This window comes from Nannobrachium achirus (genome assembly GCF_963921795.1).
Source record: "Nannobrachium achirus genome assembly, chromosome: 3".
NCBI classification, from domain to species: Eukaryota; Metazoa; Chordata; class Actinopteri; order Myctophiformes; family Myctophidae; genus Nannobrachium; species Nannobrachium achirus.
This window is the reverse complement of record NC_137812.1, coordinates 31,778,685-31,804,857: the sequence shown is the minus strand read 5'-3', so window position 1 is coordinate 31,804,857 and position 26,173 is coordinate 31,778,685. Positions and strand designations below refer to the sequence as shown.

Below are 26,173 nucleotides of genomic sequence, written 5' to 3'. Positions count from 1 at the left end.
TATATATATATGTGTGTGTGTGTGTGTGTGTGTGTGTGTGTGTGTGTGTGTGTGTGTGTGTGTGTGTGTGTGTGTGTGTGTGTGTGTTTTTTTTATTCATTAAAATCTTAGCTTTTGGGAGAATATTTGCTAAACCCTTATGACGAAACCCCCTTTATCAACCCCGAGAATGTATAATGTCGTTTTATAGCCTATGGGAAAGTCCAGGCTAAAAGTGAAAGTGAAAGTATTTCCATGCAGCAGCCAGCAGCACATTTGGCCACGCACAATCACATGCAGCACAGTCAGACACATGCAGAGCAGACAGCCTGAAGACCGACCGTGTGAAGTGAAGACAAAGATCGACCCTCTGGACGCTTCTAGCCTGCTTTATTGTTTCCTCTTGAAGTTCACTTATTTGCAATTAAAGGATAAAGGTAATCTATATCTATATCTATATCTATACGTTTATTGAGCGGTCGGTTGGGATAGTGGTCCTATTTGTTTTTATTTGTAGGCTAAATGTATGGCAATAAGTTATATTTGGTCATGTTTGTTTAGTAGCAGCCCAATAGGCTATACACACGTTTAGGCAATACAGAACAATCTATAAATAATAAATATGAACTTAACCATATAGACTTGACTTTACTCCCTGAACGCGCGCGACGCGTCATATGATATGCTGTGGGGTCAGTTGCAGCTGCAGGCAGTGGACATAATATCTCCCAAGCCAGAATGAATTCTACAAATAATGATTTAAGCTTTAAAGGAGTAGTTCACCCCCGAAATGACTTCTTTTTTTCTATACCCGATTACTCACCCAATAGATACATGGATCTTTTTTGTATTTATCGCATTGACGCATTCCTAAGACAATAATAATAATTTCAATAAATGTAGGTCTATACCTCATTGATTTCGGATAGGGAATCAATGTGGGTAAATTTACTATAATCACATTTTTGTCTTAGGAATGCAACAAATAGCCTACAACAAAATATCCATGAATTAAAGTCTCTCATGGGTAGGCATAATCAATAGGGGGAAAAACATTTTGGTGGTTAACTAGGCTAGGGTTGTAGGCTGGCCTGTAGGCCTACCTGTCTTCGTGTTCACAGTCATATTATGTTTTAGTTAATATTTACCTACTAAACTAACAATGTGCAGTGCAATTGTTATGAAAAGTATGAGTAGGCCTATGGTGACGTTTTGATTATTGAATCATTATCTGATTGATTCAGTTCCCCCATTTTGTTCTGATCAGGGGAATCCTGATCAGGACAAAATGTGGGAAGGGAACCCCAAGGATTGATTGTCAAACAAGAAAGAAGTGAAAGTTCATGTAGACACAGAGCTGGCTGCTGCCTGAGCTCGTGTCTCACTCTCGCTTTAAATTGTTGTGTGTGGGAGTCGTTTTACAAGATACGCAAGTCACGCAACAGTCTGTCTTGGCTTGCGAAAGGTTCTGGTGGTTAAAACAACAGCTGGTTTATCTCTGGTAACCTTTTTGAGCGGTGGTCACACCGTCTCCTATACGTGGCCGTGTGTATGCGTCCGTCCGTCCGTGTATGTAGCCTCAAGCCTGCAGTACCTTTTCTGACCACACATGTTAAGGGAGGGGCGCTGTTGTTCTCACACACACACACACACACACACACACACACACACACACACACACACACACACACACACACACACACACACACACAGGGGAGAAGGGTGGGTCAGCATGTGTTGTCAAGTATTATTATTATTATTAACAAACTGAATGTTTTAGGGTCAAATAAATTAGAGTGTGTGAAGAAACTACAGCATTGTAAAGCACACTAACCCCGCTGCACCCACCCAGTAGTGCTGTTGCACAGCCTCCACGACCACCGCTCAGTTCACACGGGTGTGATTTTTTTCATATCATATTCATCTATTTAGGCCTACTCAAAGAAGAGCCATAACGTCTTTGGTGGTCTGTATGTCTCCACAACCTGGACTGGTTGGTTGTATGTGTATTCTAATGAAATCAGAATTGTTCACTTATAACAATTATTATTATTATTATTGTCTCCACCAGCCGAAGGCTGAGGGAGAGTATGTTTTCCCCTCCGTCCGTCCGTCCGTGCGTCCGTCCGTCCGTGCGTGCGTGCGTCCGTCCTCGCAGTTTGTGAGCGCCAAATCTCAGTCGCCGTTGGCCCGGTCGCTGCCAAAGTGAGCACACACATTCCCTGGATGCCAATCTAGAACCTCTGCCCTAAATTTTTCAAATGGGCCTTTTCTAGCGCCAACTAGTGGCCGATGTTTGCTAAACACATTTCTGTGCACTACTCTTACAGATTTTGTCCAAAAATCCTACAAATCGGTAGGCAGTATCTCGACAGTCATGTGATCGACACGGATCTGTCCGATTTTGCATATTCCATCCTGATTGGCTAAGATTGGCTTCCAAAATTTGTGGGATTGAGCCGTTTTGAACAAAATGCCTCAAATCACAAACGCAAAGTGCAATTATCATGAAATCGCGCACACACGTTCCCACTAGGCCGAGGAAGAAATGCCACTTAATTCTTTTTTAATCAGCCTCATGGTGGCGCTATAACAGCCCGATTTGTGGTTTTACCTATAACTCCACCGATCAGTTTCAAACTTTGTAAGCACACTCCCTAGAGGCTAAGGATAAACCTTTGCCCTGCATTTTTCACATCAGCCTTTTATAGCGCCACCTTTGGGCCGACTTATGTAAAACACATTTTTGGATATTACTCCTTGAGATTTTATCCAAAAATCATGCAAATCGGTACACAGTATCTCTATAGTCATGTGATCAAGTCCGATCCGTCTGATATTTCACATTCCATCCTGATTGGCTAATATTAGCTTCCAAAGTTTGCAGGATTGCTCCGTTTTTGAACAAAATGCCTCAAATCATCAACGCAGCTTGCGATTACCGTGACATTTGCCACACATATTCCCACTAAGTCAAGGAACAAATGCTACCTTTTTAACATTGTCCTGTTATAGCGCCACCAGCAGGTAGACTTTAGCAAAACACATTTTTGGAACACAATGCTTGAAATCATGCATGCAGCGTTCGATTGCCATGAAAGATCTAAGGTGAAGAACATATGCCACCCTTTTTACATTGGCCTATTATACAGTAGTGCGTCCTGGTGGAGACCTGTGCTCGGAAGAGCACTGCTTCTAGTTATTATTATTATTACCCTTATCAAAAAATTATATATTTTTTACGGAAACCAAAGAACCAAAGTCTTCATTATAATGAAGGCTATCTTTGTCGTTTCTTTGACTATTTTATCCTTGTTAGAAGTGCAAATACATTAGCACAACCATCTCTCCCTTTTTCCAGTCAGGTAATTTACATATCGATGCCACTGGTTCCCAAAGACATGTGTGGGTCGCAGCACATTTTGATGTGTCCCCCCCACCACCCCCCTCATTGTTTTTCATCATTATTATTTCAAAAACTTTTCAAATAACATTCCCCAAAAAGCTATATTGCCATGAATAATATAAGTAATTAAACGTAATTTTATTAATAGGCCTGAAGGAAAAATATAAGAAATTCTATAAATTAGAAAACAAATGTTTGAAGGAGTAGTTCACCCCGAAAATGACTTTTTTATAACGATTACTCATGCCCTGGAGACTTGAGTTTAATAATATTTTTTTGTATTAGTCGCATTCCTAAGACAAAAAATGTATTATTGTAAATTTACCCACATTGATTCCGTATAAGCATTATTGTCTTCGGAATGCAACAAAAAACTAAAATAATTATTGAACTCAAGTCTCCATGGCGTGAGTAGCCTAATCAATAAGAAAAGTCATTTATTTTTGGGGGTGAACTACTCCTTTAAGGAGCGTTGAAAATAGCCGATCTACAAGCTCACAACACGTCGCCGCGATGTGAGCTTGTAGATCGGCTGTTTTCACTAGTTTGGGTCCCGGGCAAACGTCTAATGCCACAATATTTGCCATTGTGAATTGCACGTTTGATGTAATCGTTCAAATAGATGAGGCATGTATCTGTGGAATGGGACTCTCTGAAGCCAGATTGGAACTCGTAGATCAGTTTTCTCCCTTCAAGATATTTAGCCACCTGTTCATAGACAATTCTTTCCATTACCTTAGAGATGGAACTAAGGATTGAAATTGGCCGGTAGTTGCCAGGGTCAAGTTTACTGCCTTTTTTGTGCAGGGGGGTTACTTTGGCTAATTTGAAGTCCTGGGGGACGTAACCCTGCTTGATACATACGGTAGATTAATTATGTGGGTAATGATTGGGGCAATGGAGGCGGCTGAGTCTATGAGAAATTTAGGGGAGATTTTGTCATGGCCAGCGGCTTTGTATTGAGGTAGGGTGCGCAGTTTTATAAACACTTCATCAGTTGTCACCATGGCAATTTTGAAGTTGTCTTTGCATACCCCAAGGTTCCTGTAGAATTTCAAGATGTGCTTAACACCAAACAGCCCAGATGGAGCGGGCAGTTTTTTGACCAGATTTTTGGCCATGGAGGTGAAGTAGATGTTAACATTTTTGGCTACATCAAGACTGTCAGTGAGGAGGGTGATGGGAGGTTGGATGGATATGTTGCTGGTTATGGATCTGAGTTTGGCGCCGCAGACTAGTTGGGTTTTAAATAGCTTCCATAGGTCTCGTGGTTTGTGGATGTTTTCCTCGACTTTCTCATCCAAGTAGTTTTTATTTGGCAGAAAGGATTAAGGAAGTTGTCCGGTTTCTTCGTTTATTGCCCTCTTTATTGGTGGTAGTTGTTTGTGATAAAGGGAATTCCTCCTTTTTACAATTTAGTTTTAGTTTTGCATTGATCACTTTAGTTTGTAGACACAGAGCTGGCTGCTGCCTGAGTTCGTGTCTCGACTCTCGCTTTTAATTGCTGTGGGAGACGTGTTACAATTATAGCATTCTCTCGAGACAGAGTAGTAGCTAGTTACAGAAAAGGGACAAGTGGGCGGTGGTCCCTTTTCTTGACGATGACTAGCCACATTGCAATGATAGTCACGCAACCTTCTGGTTCTGGTTAAAACAACAGCAGGCTTAATCTCTGGTATTCCTTTTTTCATATCCTATATTCATCTATTTAGGCCTACTCAAAGAAGAGCCATAACATCTTTGGTTGGTCTGTATGTCTCCATACACAACCTGGACTCTTGGTTGGTTTTATGCGTATTCTAATGAAATCAGAATTGGTCACTTATAAAGTCTTCATTATAATGAAGGCTATCTTTGTAGTTTCTTTGACTATTTTATCCTTGTTAGAAGTGCAAATACAGTAGCACAACCATCTACCCCTTTTTCCAGTCAGGTAATACATTTCGATACCACTGGTTCCCAAAGACTGGGTGTGGGTCGCCTATACGGACACATGCACATCAGGGACTTTTCCATGTTGCCAGACAAAAGACATGAATGTTGCCAAGAAACTATTTGTTTTAGGATAGTATTTCTCTTTCACTTTCCCAAAAATGTGCAAGGCAGTCCGCAGGGAGTTGCATCACAGTGTAATAATGCGTCAGTGACCAAGTGTGAAAATAAAAGTGATAAGGAACATGCTGAACCGGCTGCATAGTATGGCATGGCATTAGGATTTCTATAGAAATGAAAGAAACATACTTTGACCTCTGACACAATTAAAGTTGAATGGTTTGTTAGCTCTGTGTGTGTTCATATACGTGAGGGAGTATGGATGTACATAGTACCATTTACAATTTAGGCATTTTACAGTAATCAAGGTAAACACAAGGTAATCTATCTATAAATGCGAGAAGTCTCTGCGTGTCTGTAATCCGCGTATCTCGAGAACCGTTCGTCCCACCGGCTTCAGATTCGGCACGCGCGTTCCCCGCCGCGGCACGGAGTGCAGTGCCGGGCCTCGACCCGACCCGACGCGCGGTTTTCCCGAACCGGCGCGAAACGTTCGGAATCTCCTTATGCGGGCTGATTGTTGACATCAGGCTGTTCCGGAGGAAATCGGCGCAAGCGCTGACTCATTGTGACATCACTTCATAAAAGGCTCTGACATCACGTACGTACATGAGTCAACAAAAAATCTCTGTGAGTGTGTATGTATGTATGTAATCCGCGTATCTCGAGAACCGTTCGTCCCACCGGCACGCGCGTTCTCCATATATGGGAATAAAATGAATGCCCGTATGCGGAGCTGATGTCTGACATCAGAGTTTTCCGCAACCGGTACTGTGTGTGCAGAGATCTTTATATATGGGCATAAGTGGACAAAGACAAACAGATGGTCAAAACGGGTCCTATGACAACAGGTATATTGGGGTTTGCATTAAAGGGTGGGGCATTCATGGGGTTTGCATTAAAGGGTGGGGCATTCATTCCCTATTTCAAAATCGGCACGCGCGTTCCCCACCGCAGCAGGTAGTGCAGTGCTCGGCCTCGACCCGACCCGATACACGTTTTTCTGGAACCAGCACGAAAGGTTCGGATTCTGATGTCTGACATCAGGATTTTCCGGAACTGGCACTGTGACTGCATAGATCTCCATATATGGGCATAAAATGGATGCAGACAGACAGATACAGATATCTCCATATATGGGCATAAATGGACACAGGCAAACAGATGGTCAAAGATCTCCATATATGGGCATAAAGTGGACGCAGACAGACAGATACAGATATCTCCATATATGGGCATAAATGGACACAGGCAAACAGATGGTCAAAACGGGTCCTATGACAACAGGTATAATGGGGTTTGCATTAAGTTTGTCTGTGTCCCTTTATTCCCATTATGGAGATCTCTGTATCTGTCTGTGCCTCCGACTGTGTTGCAGACACAGTGCCGGTTCCCCCTTTAATGCAAACCCCATTATACCTGTTGTCATAGGACCCGTTTTGACCATCTGTTTGAAAAAGCAACAGAGATCTCATATATGGGCATAAAATGGACGCAGATAAACAGATATCTCCATATATGGCATATATGGGCATACAATGGACGCAGAATCACAAAGATCTCCATATACGGGCATAAAAGGGACACAGACAGACAGATACAGAGATCTCCATATATGGGCATAAAATGGACGCAGATAGACAGATATCTCCATATATGGGCATATATGAGCATAAAATGGACCCAGAACTATAACTGCAGTGATCTCCATATATGGACATAAAATGGACGCCGACAGACAGACAGATACAGATATCTCCATATATGGGCATAAATGGACACAGGCAGACAGATGGTCAAAACGGGTCCTATGAAAACAGGTATAATGGGGTTTGCATTAAAGGGCGGGGCATTCATTCCCTATTTACATTGTTCCGAGTTGGCCAGGTCGCCAGCTTCTAGTACTTCAAATGCATAGAAGCAGTAACTAGGATCATAGGTCAGGGTTTCCCAAAGTGGGTGCCGTTATGCCAGTCCAGGGGTGCCTCAGAATACTTTGATAATATTTGGAACCACTTAGAGCCTCTATGCTTAGTAAAACAGACCTGATTTGCACTCTACTTGATGAGTTATTTGTTTGTCTGAACTTTGATTGTAGTCTTTTATTGTATTGTATATGTTGTTTTGTATGTCAAAAAAAATAAAATAAATAAACAAAAAAAAAAGATCTACCTTTCCCCCAGAATAGGGATGCTGGGGTTTAAGTGGTTAAACGTCAAGTATAAAGTTATTTTCAGTCAGTTCTGATGGAAACGGATATTTCTCTGTGACATACCGAATCTCAGGTGGTAAGATGTGCCTATTTACATAGCGTAATAAATATAAGATTCTAAAAATATAAGTGTAATTCAGGGGTGCAGGGCTGCATAAAAAAGATTGAAAACCTCTGTCATAGGTAAACCAACAACCTATGATCCTAGATTACTGTTTCTATGCAGAAATCCTTTCTTAAAGATGAGGTGCCATGATCTTTCCCCCTCTAAAACATGATTATCATGTATTATGATTATACTATTTTTTCCAAAAAAGTTTACAGAAAGAGTTAAAAATAGGTTTTTATGTGGCCACACCCACCAGTTCATTAAGTATGCCTGGTTGTCATGGTGGATGACCTAGCTGAAGTTAGCCACACCCAGAGTGTTGGGTGAATGGTAAAAGGGGAGGGGATCATTATATGATGTCACTCTATCTGTGTTTTTGGATCGGCACTTTTGACCCACAAGGTGTCAGCCTCCAGGAAGAAACCCCAAATACAAAGGGAATACACAATTGCTCATGACAACCACACCAGGGGGTCTAGTGAAGTACTGTCAACCTCATAGACACATGAAAACCAGAAAAAGTACAAAACTATGGCACCGCTTCTTTAAGTTATCTCAATCTCACCACTTAAACATTTTACTCTGTTACTCTATTTTCACCCAAAACAAATTTTACTATTTAGTTTTAGTTTTGCATTGATCACTTTAGTTTGTATTTAGTTCTTTTTTTACTATTCAGTTTAACCCCCCCCCCCTTCTCAGAGTTAAGCACTAATGATTTTACCATGTACATGGTCATGTTATTGACGATCACGGATAACCCCCACATAAACAATATTTTTTCTTTCACTACAGATCATGGTCTCGGTGGTTGGAACATGTGTGCTGCTTCTGACCATCATATCTGTCAGTGCAGGTAACTATTGCTTTAAGAATGGTCCTGACCTCCAGAATTCCAATCTGACATTTTACTGTTTGACATGTTGTTGTTACTTAACCATCATTTTTGTCTTTTTCTTTTTTTATAGCTCAGTCTAAAGCCTTTGTAGAGTTAAAGTGCACATCTGAAAACCATGGTGAAATTGGCAAGGATTCTATCCTTAAATGTGACATCAACCCTTCAAATGAAGCAAAAGATGCAAAGATCACAGTGGTCACTTGGAAGAAAACAGGAAATGAAAAACCATTAGTTGCTTTCCAACTACAGAAAAACCCTCAGCTCACAGAAAAAACACGTTTTCATTTTTCTATGCAAAACCTGAATGAGAGCACCAGAGATGTGTCCCTGATTGTCAGCAAGACCCAGATTAATGACAGCGGAGAGTATGAATGCTATGTGATGACAGACCAGGGTTCAGACAAAAAAAAAATCAGCCTCAGTGTCACAGGTGAGAGCCTTCTATATTGACCATATTCACACTGTGGCCATTTTGCTTTTATACACATGGTTATACATTTTCACTGTTGTCTTAATGTCTTAATGCCTTTCTCTTTGCAGCCAAATATAGTACACCAAAAGAAGGAGAGACTACTTTTGAGCTTCCCCCCTCCAAACTTGGTATGTTTTACTTTTCTTTTTTTTCTGGGTTTGATAGCTTGACACTATCTTTGTGCATTAGTACAGTATATCATAGGACATGGTATATTGATAGATTAAATATTCTGCCTTACCTCTATTAATTTCCATCCAACACATGTCAGTTTGCCAAAGAACCTTAGGTGAATGTCTAAGGGGGCTTTTACACGAGTACGACCCCGCTAACCTAAACTATTGAAACGGCGATATTGACACACAGAGACGCGTATGTACCGTATGACCCAGTCCGCATCTTTTTTGAAAGCGGGTCCCACACTCCCAGGGTGGATATCCTCGTTTTCGTATTGAATACACAGCTGTATTTAAAAGGACCAGAACGGAGAATACAATGACGACAGCTTGTCAGAAGTTGTCTCACAGCCGAGAGTTATTTTATAGAATAGTTTGTTGATTATACAGTAATGGTATTTTTTTAATTAAATGTTTCTCTGTATTAGGTATTAAAAGTCCTTAAATTGTCAATTGACTGCCCCCCCCCCAAAAAAAAAAAACATGTGGAGACCCCTCTGGGGGCCCCGACCCGCAGGCTGAGAACCACTGTTCTAAAAAAAAATATATATATATAATTTCTGCTCAAAGTGTTTACGAGTCAAAATTGGAAAAAGGTTTTGGAACAATAACTTTTGTTAAAAACCTAAAACAGCTCTTATAACATTTTCAGGCGCTGTGGAACAGCAAGAGGATGTGATCGAGACAAAGGAAAAGGTTCCTGCAGTCAATATAGTTGCTCCTGTTGTGGTCATCGGCTCATTGATCGTTGGACTCCTGGTACTATTGCTGCTGAGGAGAAGGTGTTCTAATGGTAAGCACACAAACACCTCTCTGTCTGGTTATTGACGTGTGATGTGATATCATGTATCCTTTCAAAAAAACTATCTTACGGAAATACATAAAATACTACATTTAAGCGAATGGGCACACCTGTGGCAGGGTATATGCAGCATGCCTCTGTTTTCTATAATGGCAGAGGCAAAATTATGGGCTTAAATTAGATAAAAAGATTGAAACCTTATACTACTATCAAGTTATACCTGGCAAACCAGTTGAACTACTGTGGTGCATGCACTTTGCATGCAGTCATTTTGAACAGAAGAAAGGGAAGTAAATTCAAGTAGAGACCTAAAAGTGGCACACGGTATTTAGCTGTTGAATAGACTAGTAACGGGAAGTGACATAACCATAACACTTTAATGTCTGTCAGCGGCATCAGAACATTGTGTATACAGTGTCACTTATATATCTTTTCATATCAGAGGCCTGAAGACAAGTCTAAAACACAGGTTCCCAAACACTGCAGGACCCAAGTGTGGGTCATGGACACATTTTTATGGGTCCCTACCTGTTTGGTTTCCTAAATGTTGTTTTTAATTATTTATTTATTTTTAAAGAAAGAAAAAATACCAAGAAAGCAAAAGTTTACATGATAAAAAAATAAGTAATTTCATGAATGATTAAAAGAAAAATCCATAGAGAAATTCCATAAAAAACAAATGTTTAAGAAGTAGTGAAAATGGCAGATCTACAAGCTCACAACGAGCCAGAGTGATTTACAAGACATGTAGTGCAGTGTTTCTCAAATGGGGGTACGTGTAGTGTACCCCTACTGTGCACACATCTTCCAGTAAATGGCATTTTATACAAAGTACAAAGAACATCCCAGCATGCTCCTATAGGGGGTGTGTCACCTCAAAGGTATAGTGTCTTCTCCTATTGGTCTCTGAGAATATGTGTCTTAGTACAGCCCCCCAGTCCTGAGGCTCCATCTGAGCTGATTGGATCAACCATTGTTTAAAGTCACCTTTTAAGAAATAACAGGGTTATAGCCTAGGAATCTATTAAGCGTCATTCCCACCGGGCTCAATAATGATAAAGATAAAGATATCGTTTTAAAAATTATTCTCAACCCAAGTGAATGGTAGCGTCCACGCCACAACTATACGCCGACATAATTGATGTGAACGCCAACATATGGTGATAACGCCAGTTATCTGTATCGTGCCCAGTGGGAATGACATTTTAAGGCCTGGTTTTGACACAAGTTATTACCAATGTTATTCATATCTATTAGAAAATAAGGTTATTCCTAGGAATGAATAAACCCTCAAGAGAATAATTGTGGGTATGCACGTCAGGTCAGATCTCTGGGAAATGTCAATAGATAAGATCTCCAGGTGGTTCTGCTGGACAGCCATTAGAGAATGTTTTAGCCTCCAGTCTAACCATACAGGCCTGAACGGACTTTGGCTCCTAAACTAGTATTATTTCAGTGCACAGTTATGTGACCCTGTTTTATGTCTAATATTCATAAAGGTCTGTGTAAAGACGTATGAAGATATTCCTCACGTATATTACAAGACTAGAGACAGTTTATTCAAGTGCCTTAGTTATCTAGGATCACAGATACACCAAACTGGCATCGGTCTAAACAGTATAATACAAAAAAAGGAACTATACAAACTATAGGATGCCAGGTCAACAAATTAACACGGCATCTGTCTAAATAATATGCTGTTTAAATGTCATTTTAACCTTTGCATAAGACTGTCACATTTGTTGTACCGTATACTGTGACCATACAGTATTGAGTAACACGTTCACATGCTATGTAAAATATAGGCTATCACACTGGTGATCATGTGCAGTAAAGAAGTACAGCTGAGGAGTAAAATCCTCAGTGTTTGTTTAACTCACAAGTCCATAAGAGTAATTATGGGATAACAACCCTTATATGAACTCTTAGGATTTAGCTGGGAGCAGGGAGCTAGTCAATGCAGCCGAGCAGGTTCCTGTCAGGACAGCACTCTTTGATATAGGGTTTTCCCCCAGCAGCACATCAACAAGCAACATTTCGGCCCATAAGGCGCCTTCCTCGGGCGTGAATGGAAACCCTATAAGCGTTTCTTCTAACTGAGTGCTTTTTTCTAAAGGCTCATTGTTGCTTGAACCGTGCATCCGGCCGAGACTTAAAGAGTTTTGAACAATATGTTGATGAGTGCTCCTCTTTCCCTTTCTTCAGCTTGTCAGGACAGGCCAAGCATATTTATCAATATACTCATGAGTGACACAGTTCCCATGGCTATGAGTAAATGAGTTGCCATACAGTTACAAGAACAACTAGAAAGATGCAATTCTGGGAAATTGCATGACGCGAGTCATGCAATCCGGCGGGAAATTAATTCCGTCTTAGGCCTACCATTTAAATTATATGTTGTGAACACTTTTCTGTTGTGCAGCCGCCCACCCCGGATAGCATTACTCAGAAAGTTTACAAAACACAGGTTCAAGTAACACCTTTATCTTTCTGTGCAGCACGATGGTTTCAAATATAAAGGGAAAGTACGCATTTTCAAAAACACAATTGACCACCTAAGTAATATTTACCAAACATTGATTTGTTACAGGTGGCGCCAACCATACACCAAATGACCAAGATGAGGAAAAGGCAAACCTGCAAGATGGTGAGGGTGCAGAGGCAGAGGGACCCTGAGGAGGTGAGCTTCTGATGTTTTCTTATGCTGTTGTTCCTATGGTGACAATCATTTTACAGATTTGTTTTCAATTCTATATAATTTTATATGATACATCTTTCTCATAGGTAAGAAAAGTGAACATAGTGAAGAAATTATCGCTCTGGGGGAAGAAGTGATGATTCCTCTATCGGCAGCGCCAACAAATGAACACTTCATTGTTGATCAATGTGGTCAGAGTTTGTTTCTCACACTCCGCTAATCAACGTGTATATAACCAAAACACTACTTTGATTTACCAGAGAAATCACTTGCAATCCCTGAGTGGTCTAAATCTTAATGTAAGCGTTTCTGAACCTTCGGCTCGAGACCCTAAAGAGAAATGTACAAAAATACATTATGTATATTAACCCATTTAGGACTGAGGATGATTCTAAAAACATCTTCTGAAAAGTTTTCTGAAAAATTACAAAAAGATTATATTTTTATATACTGTACATAGCAACCAGAACTCCAAAAAGGGTAACACACACCGGACGCGGAGGTGGCACGGACGCGGAGGTGGCACGGACGCGGCGTGTCAAAACATACGCCCCCATTATTTTCAATTACGTAACCCACACTGGAGGGGTCAGATCCGCGCAGGCGTGGGTCTGCCGCCTCGCCCGCCGATCCGATATGCCGCTGTTCTATTATAGGCGTTGCAGCGCGGTGAAAATGCAGTGCGCCGCATCCAGTTGGTGTTACCACACGGCATTTCACGCATGATAATACTGCGATGCTGCGCAGCCATCTGCGTCCGGTATGTGTTCCCCTTTAGAGATCCTAAAAATATGAATCTGAAGTAATTTTGTCTTCATTCTTCTTTACTGTGAATAGCATTGTATCAGGTTTAGTTTTTTTTTTGTTATCAAATCTTTTTTATTTTACATTTTTCATGAAATCCAGAATCACATGTATCAACAATAAAAATGGAAATGCAACAAAATACAACAACATAAATACATACATAAAAAAACTCAAAAACAAAATAATACATAAAGGAAAAAACAAACAAACATAAACCCACCCACCCCTCATTCCCCGGACCAACAGTGCAATTATAGTGCGTACCTGTGCCAGGTCAGAACCACTATGCACCGACCTCTTGAATCATATCTTTAAGCTTATGTGCAATACTAGACCATATAAGAACATTCTCCTCACTCGCCCCATGTAATCTCGCCGTTTGTATCAGGTTTAGTTATGTCTTTATTGAAACACTGTATAAAATACTTACTTCCTTATGGTCATGGAGATTACCTACTGTAAACAACATCCAATGCCTTCAAAACTGAGCCAGGGTGATAGATTGTGTTTTGGTAAAGATTTGATATCAACACTGAGCAAAGGTTTATGGTCAATCTGGCTTGTGGTGTAAAAATAAATGATTAACCTTTTGGCGAGGGCAGTGTTCAAGTGTATGTTATTGTCCTTTTAGAATGTGCTTCTTTTTTCTTATTGATGTTGTACTTAATAATAATTTTTAACAAAAGCAATCTATTTTATTTACTTTTCTACTGTACAGTATATTATATTCAATGAAACCATGCTGTACACTATTTTCTCATTTTGTTTACATTTAAAATAAAGATTTGAATAAGAATGAACTTCCTTTTTCTTGCTTTGGTTGCTTGGGGAAATGTAACGTAACATTCAGATGACCATCTTCACCTCTTATCATGTGTAACAGCCCCCCGGATTGGTATTGAACGATAGAGATGAGACAGTTGAGTTCCAAACAGATGCTGCTTTATTGTGGGGAAGCACCTGGTAGCACCAAGCACTTTTAGTAGCACAGTTGATAGAAAGCAGCATCTGTTTGGAACTCAACTGTCTCATCACTATCGTTCAATACCAATCCGGCGGGCTGTTACATCATGCAGAATACCTTTCCACTCAGCCTCCCATATCAACTGAAAGAGGCTTGCTGTCTAAAGAGTAAACATAAACAGTGGTGTAAAGTAACTAAGTACATTTGCTTAAGTACCACTTTTACCTTTACTCCACTACATCTCGGATCCAAATATTGTACTCTTAAGGCTACTCCACTGCATTTATTTGAAAACATTAGTTACTAATTACTTTGAAGATTTTGATTATTATTACAAAACATACATTAACCATTCAACCATATATACATTTCGGCCATTTGAAAATAGCAAGCTCACAATGCGTGACGCATTGTGAGGCCTGCTATTTTGAAAAGATTTGTATACATTTGAAAACTCATTCTGCATATTGAGTACTTTCTACTTTTGGTACTTTAAGTACATTTTGATACTAATACTTTTGCTCTTTTACTCAAGTACATTTTGAATTCTAGACCTTTACTTTTTAGGGTGCCCAGCCCACACACCAAAATACCTAGAGTGGAATCCGCCAATGCCTTTCAATGAGAATGGAGTGTTTTTTGCAGAAATCGGCCTCTACTGGCAAAAAAACGCTCATTCTCATTGAAATGCATTTGGCGGATTCCACTCTAGGTATTTTGGGGTGAGGGCACCCTAACAGGGTATTTTTACATTTCAGTATTGATACTTTTACTTAAGTAAAATAAGTGAGTAATTTTTCCACCACTGGACATAAAACATTGAAGATTATCTTCACACAATAATGTGGCCACGGATGTACGTCATCATGTGTTGACAGAGATATTGGCTTGATTTGGCAGAGATCTCGGCTTGAAGATACAGGAAGCTTTCCATCATGGCTTATGGAGCAGGCCATAGAGTTATAATAAGAGGAACAGGCGCCTGTGTGTTTTCTCTGTGCCTTTTGCCAGTCTGGGCCTGTCCTGTCCCTGCTACCGTTTTATGATGTGTTGTGTTGTGTTGTGTTGTGTTGCGTTGTGTTGTGTAATAGTGATGCCATTCTGTAGTTTCTGTTCAGCCAGAGACTGGCAGTGTGCTATTTTGATGTTGAATTAGATAGTGTATAGTAATCACCCAATAATTATGTGGGTAAACTATTTCGTTTTTTTGTGGTTTGCTGGATAAAAACATTTTAAGTTTCAAATACGGCTAATTGGTAGCTACAGTATATGTCAAATTATCTGTAGTTTTGAGAGGAATAACCTATTAACTTGGTTGAGACCGTAATATGAGGGAATTCATAATTTTAGACAAATATAGACATTTCAGCCAATCAGGAGAGTCCTACCCATTTATCATCTGTGCAGTTCCAATTGTGTCTGCTCATTTCTTTGTGTCATCACTTCCTATTTCACTTGTTTAACCCATTCAGGCCTAGAATTATTGAATGCTTTAACCAGTGAAAAATAGCAGAAATACAAGCTCACAGCGCGGCACCGAGTGCCGCGCTGCGAGCTTGTAGATCTGCTATTTTTGAAAAGTCATGAAAACTGTGCAAATCTTTGAATATATGTATTTTTAAAGCAAACGTTTGTAACTAAAATGTTGCCTCTGGGGGGTCCCTGGAACTAAATATTTTGAGATGAGGGTCTGTGGCCAAATATATATCATTTTGGGGGACCTTCACATGAAAAGGTTTGAGAACCACTGACATAGTAGTCTCTCAAGAACAGACTAAACTGAGCTCCATTTAGGTGAAAAGGACCTTTTCTTTGACAATGGCGAGCCAGATTGCTCACATAGAAACATAGGTTTTTCAAAAAATCTTAGAAGGATTCAAAAGACACTTATAGAATCGGGTCAAAATTCAAATTTTCACGATTTACAAGCTCGCGCTGTGAGCTTGTATATCTGCTATTTTTCAATAGTTAAAGCATAAAATAATGATAATCTGTATTCTGTCTGAGTTCTCTATCCTGATTGGATCAAATTGATACTGTCAGATGAACAGGGGTGTCACGCCAAATTCTGGGCCCTGGGTACAAGGATTCACTGCGGGCCCCCCATGAATGTTCTTCACATAGGGGGAGGAGGTTTAACCCATTTAGACTGGGAACGCATTATTACGCATTATTTTGTGCTTTAACTATTGAAAAATAGCAGATATACAAGCTCACAGCGCAGCACCGAGTGCCACGCTGCGAGCTTGTAGATCTGCTGTTTTTGAAAAATCTTGAAAATGTGTGCAAGTCTTTGAATATTTCAAATCCTTCTAAGGTTTTTGAAAAAAAATATGTTTCTATGTCAGTGGTGCTCAAACCTTTTCATGTCAAGGACCCCCAAATGATATGTATTTGGCCACGGACCCCCATCTCAAAATATTTAGTTCCAGGGACCCCCCCAGAAGCAAAATTTTTGTTAGAAATGTTCGCTTAAAAAATACATATATTCAAAGATTTGCACACATTTTCAAAACAGCTTCCTTCCTTGTAACAAATCCAGAACCTGTGAAATGTGTTACACCAGTGGTTCTCAAAGTGGATTCCAGGGACTTTGTGGGTTCCTTTATGGGGGTCTAAAGCCCGTATCATAGTCGGGTCCGCGGTGGAAGGCTTTACACCGCGGTGTAGTCTTTTCGAGTCTTTTTGAGTCATGAAACTACAACGTTACATCATTCCTCACGGTGGAGAGCTTTCCACCGTGAGTCCCAACACATCTCTCTGTTTTTACTATCAGACAGACAGGCTCTACACCCCGTTCACTGAATGGTCGACCTGAACCGGTCTAGACGGGGTAAAGGACTTCACCGTGGGCCGTGACTATGATGGCCTGCACTTATTTTCTGACTTGAGGTGGAAAGCTTTCCACCTCAAATTTGCGGTGGATAGGTCTCCACCGTAGACTCTGATACGGGCTTTAATTGACCCATACAAGTCTGTAACTCCGACAGTGAATGGAACCAAATGGACTTGTTAGGGTCCATTTGGTTCCATTTGTACACTGTCAGAGTTAAGGGGAGACCTTAAAATGTAAAAGTTTGAGATCCACTGCATTGCACGACACACAATATAGGCTATAATTGCGGCCGTCAGGTCACAAGTTACTATGAAAAGCTCCACCGGCTGCCAGTCTGTCCGTCACACTATCCATGTCAAACTTTGCACACACTCACACACTCCTTGGCTGGCAAACCACAACCTCCGCCCCTGATTTCTCACAAGCCCCTCTTCTAGCGCCACCATGAGGTTGCCGACCTGACGGTTTCTTATCTCCCGATTAGGGAGTCTCACTGGTTCAACACAGTGTAACAGCGGGGAAAATCCCAGTTGTCCTACGCCCAGTTGTCCTACGTCCCAGTTGTCCTACTGCGTCCCAGTTGTCCTACTGTCCTACTGTAGCCTGGCAGTTTGAAATTGGGCGAAATGTGTGTACGCGTCCAACGTCCGACTGTAATTATTGTCCACGACATTGCAAGCGGCGCGAAGGCCAGCGGACCTTGGTCCTGCTCTTCGCGCCCGAGCGCCGCAGGCGCGAGTGCCCGCCGCGCGAGTTACGAAGCCGTGGTGAATGCAATCGTTATAGTTATCGGCCTGGGCAAGCGCACGATAAACGCATGAATGGGATGAAGATCGCTTGCTTTACAGTCTGTTCGCGGTCTAGCCCATGCAGCCAGGCTACAGTAGGACAACTGGGACACAGTAGGACAACTGGGACGTAGGACAACTGGGCGTAGGACAACTGGGACTAGCAGCCCTAACAGCGTACAGCTTAAAAGTGTGTGCAGTGCCTATGCTTCAACCGTTAAGCAAAATGTACAGTTTAGCCAACAGTTAAAGTTGATAAGAAAAAGTTCCTTTGAGATCCAATTGGAAATGCATACGGGTACGTTTATTTATTTATTACTCAGTAAAATAAACTATTATATTGAGGTATATGGAATATCTAATTAGAAAGATAAAACAAGAAAACGAACCCACCTATCGAGTTACACATCTGATAATAAAGCTAGTGGTTCAGAGCAAGTTTGCAAGCTCAAAGTTTTGCAGTCAGTTACTGACTGTATTTCCTTTACCGTTTTATGAGCCATGGTCTGTTTCCAGGCATGCCACTTGTGGCCTGTTATTAACAACAAAGCTGGCAAGGTTGGGAGTCTCTGGATAAGTATGGGCCAAACAAGGACAATGCAACCCAGTCTCCTGGGCAAAACTGCAACATCGTTCTTATAAAACGTTTTGCCCTGGGGACTGGGTTGGACAATGACACATGAGAGAAGAAGAAGATCTAACGGTAACAACCACATGCAGAAACAATGCCCAACTGACATCACTCGCCTGGACACGGAACACCATACATTGGGCATACAAGAGAGAGAGACAGACAGACAGACAGACAGACAGACAGACAGACAGACAGACAGACAGACAGACAGACAGATACTACGGGTATTGCACAACTGGACATCATTGGCGCCGGTCTGGCAGGGCTTCCCCAACATTACTTCTGAGACTCCTACATTCAATCCCTCATATAGTCTACTGTGCACACCCCCGGGTACAGAACTAGTATCTAAAATCTTGGAAAGTATTCTATAACACATTGTTTATATGAATACATTGGCACCACCCACAGACCACTGGTGCCTGAGCACTCAAAGCAATTACTCTACCAGATGGAAATGGATTGCTTCCGCATTATGAGAAATGTAGGTCAACAAGCATTAGATGTAGGCCTATCCCCAAAATATTTTACCATTATGGTAACCTGTTGAAACTTGATGTTGCATTCTCAAGGGAATGGTCAGACAGCAACAACAAGATCGCACTATAGGCACGACATTCAGTACAGAGACAAGAAGAAAATCATTAAATAAAATGTGCAAACCTCCTCCCATGTTTATAAAATAGATTTAAAATGTTCAAGGAGAATCCAAGGTGGGCAACTTCAGTTCCTGTTATAACATTTCCATGTTTATTTGTATTTATTTACCTTTATTTATTCAGGGAAGGCCATTGAGAGCAAGCTCTCTTTTTCCGGGATGCCCTGAATACAACATGATTACAACATATTACAAAAGAAAACAATACAATTTAAAATAAAGTGCTATAATAATGAACAACTAAAAAACATCATAATACAGACAGATAAGGGCTACAAAGCCGGTGCAGTGCAGTCCTTCTGTAATGCATCCTCAAGTAGGACCCTAAATGTCACTATAGAGAGTAGAGACCAACTGATCCAGATAATCCTGGTTAATCTGGGGTCATCGACATGTCCGTACACAGACAAAATAATGTGTCTGTGGTGGAAAACGTCTAATCTCTCTTTTGGGTCTCAAGCTAAAAGGTTTGGGAACCACATATTCTCTGAGGTGGTGGGCTGGAGCTTTCCCTCTGTGTGCTGCCAAACACCCTTGTTTTTCATGTTAGAATCACTACTTTAACAGAAGGAATGCTCTTATCTCCCTTCCTAACACACACACACACACACACACTACACACACACACACACACACACACACACACACACACACACACACACACACACACACACACGCACACACACACACGTTTGCGTACAGGAAAGAGCGGAGTACAGAGGATGCGGTAGCAACACTCTCCCATCTGATCCTAAAACGTCTGGATGACCCCAATACTTTTGCCAGAGCCCTTTTCCTGGACTTCTCATCTTTTGTGCCCCATGCCATCACCCTCCTAAACAAGCAGGGGGTAGATATAGGGACAATTTCCGGGGTGGACTTGTTTTATTGCTGGTCTTGTTGTAGTCTGTAGGCTATGTGTATGTGTTTTTATTGTGGTGTATTTAGTTTTAGTTGTTTCTAGTAGGCTGGCACTTGTTGCACATTACAACACATTTCTGTGTAAACAGACAATAAACTGACTTGAACTTGAACACACGCACATGCACACGCGCACACACATCTAGGTTTTTTAAACCTTTGAATGAAAACACTGAGTGTGAAAGAACAGAGACACCTTTATTCTTTATTCTTCATTCTTTATTGGGATCCCCATTAGCTTCCGCTGCCACGGTTGCTAGTCTTCCTGGGGTCCACATAAAACATCACAACATAAACATACAATATTACAAACAACAACTGACACTCGTCAGTCTGAATCTAAAATACATTAAAATACCAATATAAGAAAATGTACAAAAACATATTGATTATTCAAAGTGTGTGGTCTCTGTCAGGCGTCTTCTATAGTTTTTTTTCTATTGCAAAGTGCTAAAATTCTTCAATCAAGACAATCAGTCTATACAACAACGCCCCTTACGCATGAGCGTAATAATTCAAGGCATCAAAAAGGGAAAGTCAGCAATAAAAAGCATCATTTTTCTCTCTTGAAAATAATGAAAGACAGAAATAGGTCTACCCTAATGTGTCTGAATCGAAGAAAAAAAATAAGTGCGTGTGTGGTGTAAAAAGTACTCAAATGTTTTACTTAAGTAAAAGTATCTAATACAATGTAGAAATACTCTGTTAAAGCAAAATTCCGCAATTCAACTTATAAAGTAAATGTAGCCTTCTCCAGTCCAGCCTTCTTCACAATGATCAATGTAAAGTAATGTTCGCCACTCAACAGCAACACTTTGCGCCCCATCATTTAGATTTTATTGATTTTGACATTTATAGATATAAAAGTAAAAATGTATCAAATATCTATGATAGTCTTGATCCAATTAATTAATAACAATTAGTTTAAATCATAATTTACTTTTACTCAATTCAGAGTCTAATACAATATTTATTTCAAAGAATAAAAATATTGTGTGTGTTTGTCAGGCTGCTCCTCGCCTGTCTAGATGTCTCATTCACAGAGCTTTTTGCGTTAACAACGAGGCGAGGGGGGCTAGATAGGAGCGCCGCATAGCGGCGCGACTTTCTAGTATTCATACAAACAACAACTGACACTCGTCAGTCTGAATCTAAAATACATTAAAATACCAATATAAGAAAATGTACAAAAACATATTGATTATTCAAAGTGTGTGGTCTCTGTCATTAATATTTGTTTAATAGTTCTTTTGAATAAGTACTTACTTTTGATTTGTTTCATATTGACAGATAATGAGTTCCATTGTTGGATGGCTCTATAAATAACAGCTCTTTAAGTATTTCTGAATTTGGTTTTGGAAGTTCCAAATACCCTGAGCTTACCTGTCTGGTTTGATAATGTTTTAGACCAACATTCAATAATTGATCTCTGAAGAAATCTATTGAATGCAGGACAGTCTAAATTAAAACATGGTTATCAAACCAGACAGGACCTCCAAGGTATAAGCAGGGAGGCACTGGGTTTTGAGACAATCAAAAGCTGATTGGATTAGGCCTACTCAGTTCACATCCTGAGGCAGCAAGTTATGATGACCCCTGCATCTATCAGATTGTGGTTCCTTGAGGGGGAAGAGCGGGGGAAGGCCTTTTTACGAAGTTCTGCAAGTAGTGCAAACCAGAGCCATCTCTTATATCGCAATAATTATAGACAAACAGAAACATATATTACGTAGACTTTGAACTGACAAAAATATCGTTGTAGGTTTATTTATAATGTGTGAAATAATATTGTAATTGATGAATTCACTAAATTGAATTCGGGGTAAATAAATAGCCTACAAACAACACTATTGCAATTTCTATTGAAGAGCAAGTTGCGCAAACTTGCGCTCGTCCAGCTCTCCCCATTACTAACCCTATCTCTAACCCTAACCCTAACCGCATGCATAGCCACATAGTTAGACTAATGAGGTGTCGGACTGATGTGTGGCCCCCTGATGATCTCCAGAGACTACAGTGTTGTGTTCAGTGTGTGTGTGTGTGTGTGTGTGTGTGTGTGTGTGTGTGTGTGTGTGTGTGTGTGTGTGTGTGTGTGTGCGCGCGCGCGTGCGTGCGTGCGTGCGTGTCTGACCATTGAAGCAATAAAACAGAGCTGAGTATTCACCAGTGTTGCGGACTCTATTCTTCTCATGTATTGCCGTTTGTCCAGCACCTGGGCTAGAGTGGATATGTGCATGCACTATCACCCCTGTGTGTCAGACCTGCCATCAAAGTCCTCAAAGAAAAACAAAATCTCCCCCCAAAAATTCACATTTTAAAAGGCAGCATTTTGTTAATGGTTTTGAGGGGAATTCATTGAAGTCAATTCCAATTAATTATTAGTACCATTATTGTACCATTACAGTACATACTTGCATTCCATATTCCATCCATATGTAGGCCTATTCAAATGTTAAATGTTTATAATGTGACATAAAAACAGTCTGCCTTGAGTCCATATTTATAACATAATGCAATGTGTTTGATAATGTGAGTAATACAGTACAACATTGTTGACCCTATCGTAAAGTAGTCTGTTGTGTCTACCAAATTCATGCAGTTTTATGATAACAATAGTCCAATGTGTGGACCCTTCACTCACTTTATCAAAGTCAGTATGCCCCCTGTTAAAGTATTCTGCCCACCCCTGTCCTAAACCTCCTAATTATAATGTACAATGTAACTACAGTCATACTATATGACACCTTTTGGATTATCCAGGGGACAGAGCTCCAACTTCAGATTTGACTCCCCCAATACGTTAGGGCTGCTGATAGCCCCCTGTTGGCGTGGAAACTCAATTGCTACACTTGACCTACATACACTAGCCTACATACTGACACCAGTATGCCAAGATTGTTATCATACTGTCAGCCACTGTAAACTCTATGGTAGGGTTACTGGGGGCGGCATAGCTGCATGGTTAGAGAGCCTGTAGCAACCAATAATGTAACTAGAAGCAGTGCTCTTCCGAGCACAGGTCTCCACCAGGTCAGGTATGTTATTGTGGCCTGTGGTGGCGTTATAATTGGGCAATGTGAAAAGGGTGCCATGTCTTCTTCGGCCTTTCACGGCGATCGGATGCTGCATGCATGATTTGTTTTGCTAATATCTCTCACAGTTAATATTCTTCTTAAGGCTAGTGGATGAGTCTGGGTTTTTTTCGTGCTTGAGACCCTGAGTTACCCTGATTGGGTTTCCCAGTCAGGCTGGAGGACGGGGGAGGTGAGGGTTAGGCTGGTTCTGCATCTAGCAATAGCATGATGCAAGACCCAAATTCAGAGTGAATCTTTTTTGAGCGGTGGTCACAACGCTCCTATACGTGGCCGTGTGTGTGAGTCTGTCTGTCTGTCTGTCTCCGTGTCTGTCTGTCTGTCTGTAGCCTGCAGTAACCTTTTCTGACCACACATGTTAAGGGAGGGGCGCTGTTGCACACACACACACACACACACACACACACACACACACACACACACACACACACACACACACACACACACACACACACCACCGCTCAGTTCACACGAGTGTGATTTTTAACTCAAATCTTTGCTTCTAGGGGTCCCTGGAAAAATATTTTGAGATAGGGGTCCGCGGCCAAATACATATCATTTTGGGGGTCCTTGACATGACAAAGTTTGAGAACCACTGCAGCAAATGTTTTTCAGAAAACTGTTAGGAAAACTGTTTAGAAGACATTTTTTTAGAATCAGCCTATATCAGTTCTCAAACTTTGTCATGTCAAGGACCCCTCAAAATGCTATGTATTTGGCCGCGGACCCCCATCTCAAAATAATGCGTTCCGGGGACCCCCAGAAGCAAAGATTTGAGTTAAAGATGTTCTCTTTGACACACCAGGTGAGCATTCACCAGCGTTGACAGGTTAGCATTTCACCAGGTTGGCATCCACCAGCGTCGGCAGGTTAGCATTTTACCAGGTTAGCATTCACCAGCGTTAGTTTTACTGAGGTTAGGGTTAGGGTTAAGGTTAGGTTTAGGTGGTCGGAGTGGCAATATGTTAGAGTGCTGACATGTAACCGAGGAATAGATACCGTACACGTAAGAGAGAGGCTTAGAGCCTTTGCCTGATGACCAAACGCCTAGCATCTCACTAGCCCTGCAGGCTAGTTAAAATGTGTTCATACAGGTCTCTTTTTGTAACTCAAGGCCCATCGGGGTATGTGACAATTACTGACAAGGTGGTCAGGGGTCAGGGGTCAGGACCCACATACCAAAGCTTGTTTGTTTGTTGCGACCGTAGGTCGCAGTTACTTGCACACTATCCAAACCTCCACCGGCTGTCCCTCCGTCACTCCCTCTGTCACACGTCACACGTCACACTTTTGCCCTGCTCATATCTCTGCAACCGTTGCCCCGATCCATGCCAGATTTTGCACACACACTCCTTGCCTGCCAAACTACAACCTCCAAGGACCCCCGGAGTTTCGGGGACCCCCAGGTCCCTGGGGGACCCCCAGGTGTAAAAAATTACCAAATGTGCAAAAATGACCAAATGACCACCCCAACGGGGCTGCTCACGGGGCATTCCCGGGGACCACCCACTCCTGGTGCTCCAGAACGGATGCAAAAGTGGTGGCGCCCCCAGTGGAGGACCCCCTGCCACTGCAGCTCACATAAAATGCCGTAACTCGGGCTAGGAGCGACCGGGAGAGCCGGGGCCGGTACCTATTCGTCCGCCTTGGCGGCGAGGAGACCCCACCCCTCATTTCTCACATGGCCCTCTAGCGCCACCATGAGGCCGATTCAGATTTTGCCCTAAAATCACGAAAATCACTACACAGTATGTCTACACTCATGTCAACAACATGGATCAGGAAGATTTTGGAAAAACACATTTTTGCTCTATTTATGGAGATAAGCGACCAACGGTCGCTTATCTCCCGATTAGGGAGTCTTACTGGTTTATGTGTGTGTGTGTGTGTGTGTGTGTGTGTGTGTGTGTGTGTGTGTGTGTGTGTGTGTGTGTGTGTGTGTGTGTGTGTGTGTGTGTGTGTGTGTGAGTTTGAAAGCTGAGGAAGGAAGGCAGACGTGCCGAAACACGTGTTTCTCCTAATGTCTTTTAATAACAGACTCTGATACATCAGTGAAAAGGAACAGTTTACAGTTTAGGCATTTAGCAGACGCTTTTAATCCAAAGCAGATAAAAACATCACAATAATAAACAAGATAATATGTCAGTACATCAACAGCAATATAACAAAATGCAAATTAATATCTTATCTAGAAAAAAAACAATATAATCAGTAAACAATGGCCGTTCCCTTTTATTTGACGATGGTTTCTCCAGATGGACTGCTGCTGCTCTGCAAGCCCATTAAAGTCCGTATGTCATCCAAAAAAATTGTAAACTAGAAGAAGTGCTCTTCCGAGCACAGTTCTCCACCAGCCACAAGTCCTGGTGGTGCTATAATAGGCCAATGTAAAAAGGGTGGCATGTGTTCTTCACCAATCTTAAACTTTTATGGCGCCGCTATGAGGCTGATTTGAACATTTTGTAGTGTAATTTCTTCCTTGGCCTTTTGCGATTGTGCGTGCACAATTTCATCACAATTGCACGCTGTGTTTGATTCGAGGCATTTTGTTCGAAACAGATCAATCCTGCAAAGTTTGGAGGCCAATCTTAGCCAATCAGGATTGAATATTTAATACGGGACAGATCCGTCTTGATCATATGACTGTAGAGATACTGTGTACTGATTTG

The 26,173-nt window shown here is 41.3% G+C and overlaps 1 protein-coding gene across 2 annotated transcripts; it reads left to right on the top strand.

Moving 5' to 3' along the window:
• Positions 1 to 283: 283 nt before the first annotated feature.
• Positions 284 to 14,399, top strand: LOC308281621 (uncharacterized protein). Of its 2 annotated transcripts, XR_013961848.1 has the most exons (8): positions 284 to 416; positions 8,554 to 8,614; positions 8,727 to 9,086; positions 9,197 to 9,256; positions 9,957 to 10,097; positions 12,697 to 12,786; positions 12,891 to 13,652; positions 14,000 to 14,399. XR_013961848.1 is itself a non-coding variant. In XM_080721851.1 (7 exons), the coding sequence occupies exons 2-6, from the start codon at positions 8,557 to 8,559 to the stop codon at positions 12,780 to 12,782; spliced, it is 705 nt and encodes a 234-aa protein (XP_080577977.1). In that variant the 5' UTR covers positions 284 to 416; positions 8,554 to 8,556; the 3' UTR covers positions 12,783 to 12,786; positions 12,891 to 14,399. The 2 variants fall into 2 exon arrangements, 1 of the variants encoding a protein (XP_080577977.1); XM_080721851.1 differs by having other exon boundaries at positions 12,891 to 14,399.
• Positions 14,400 to 26,173: the final 11,774 nt, after the last annotated feature.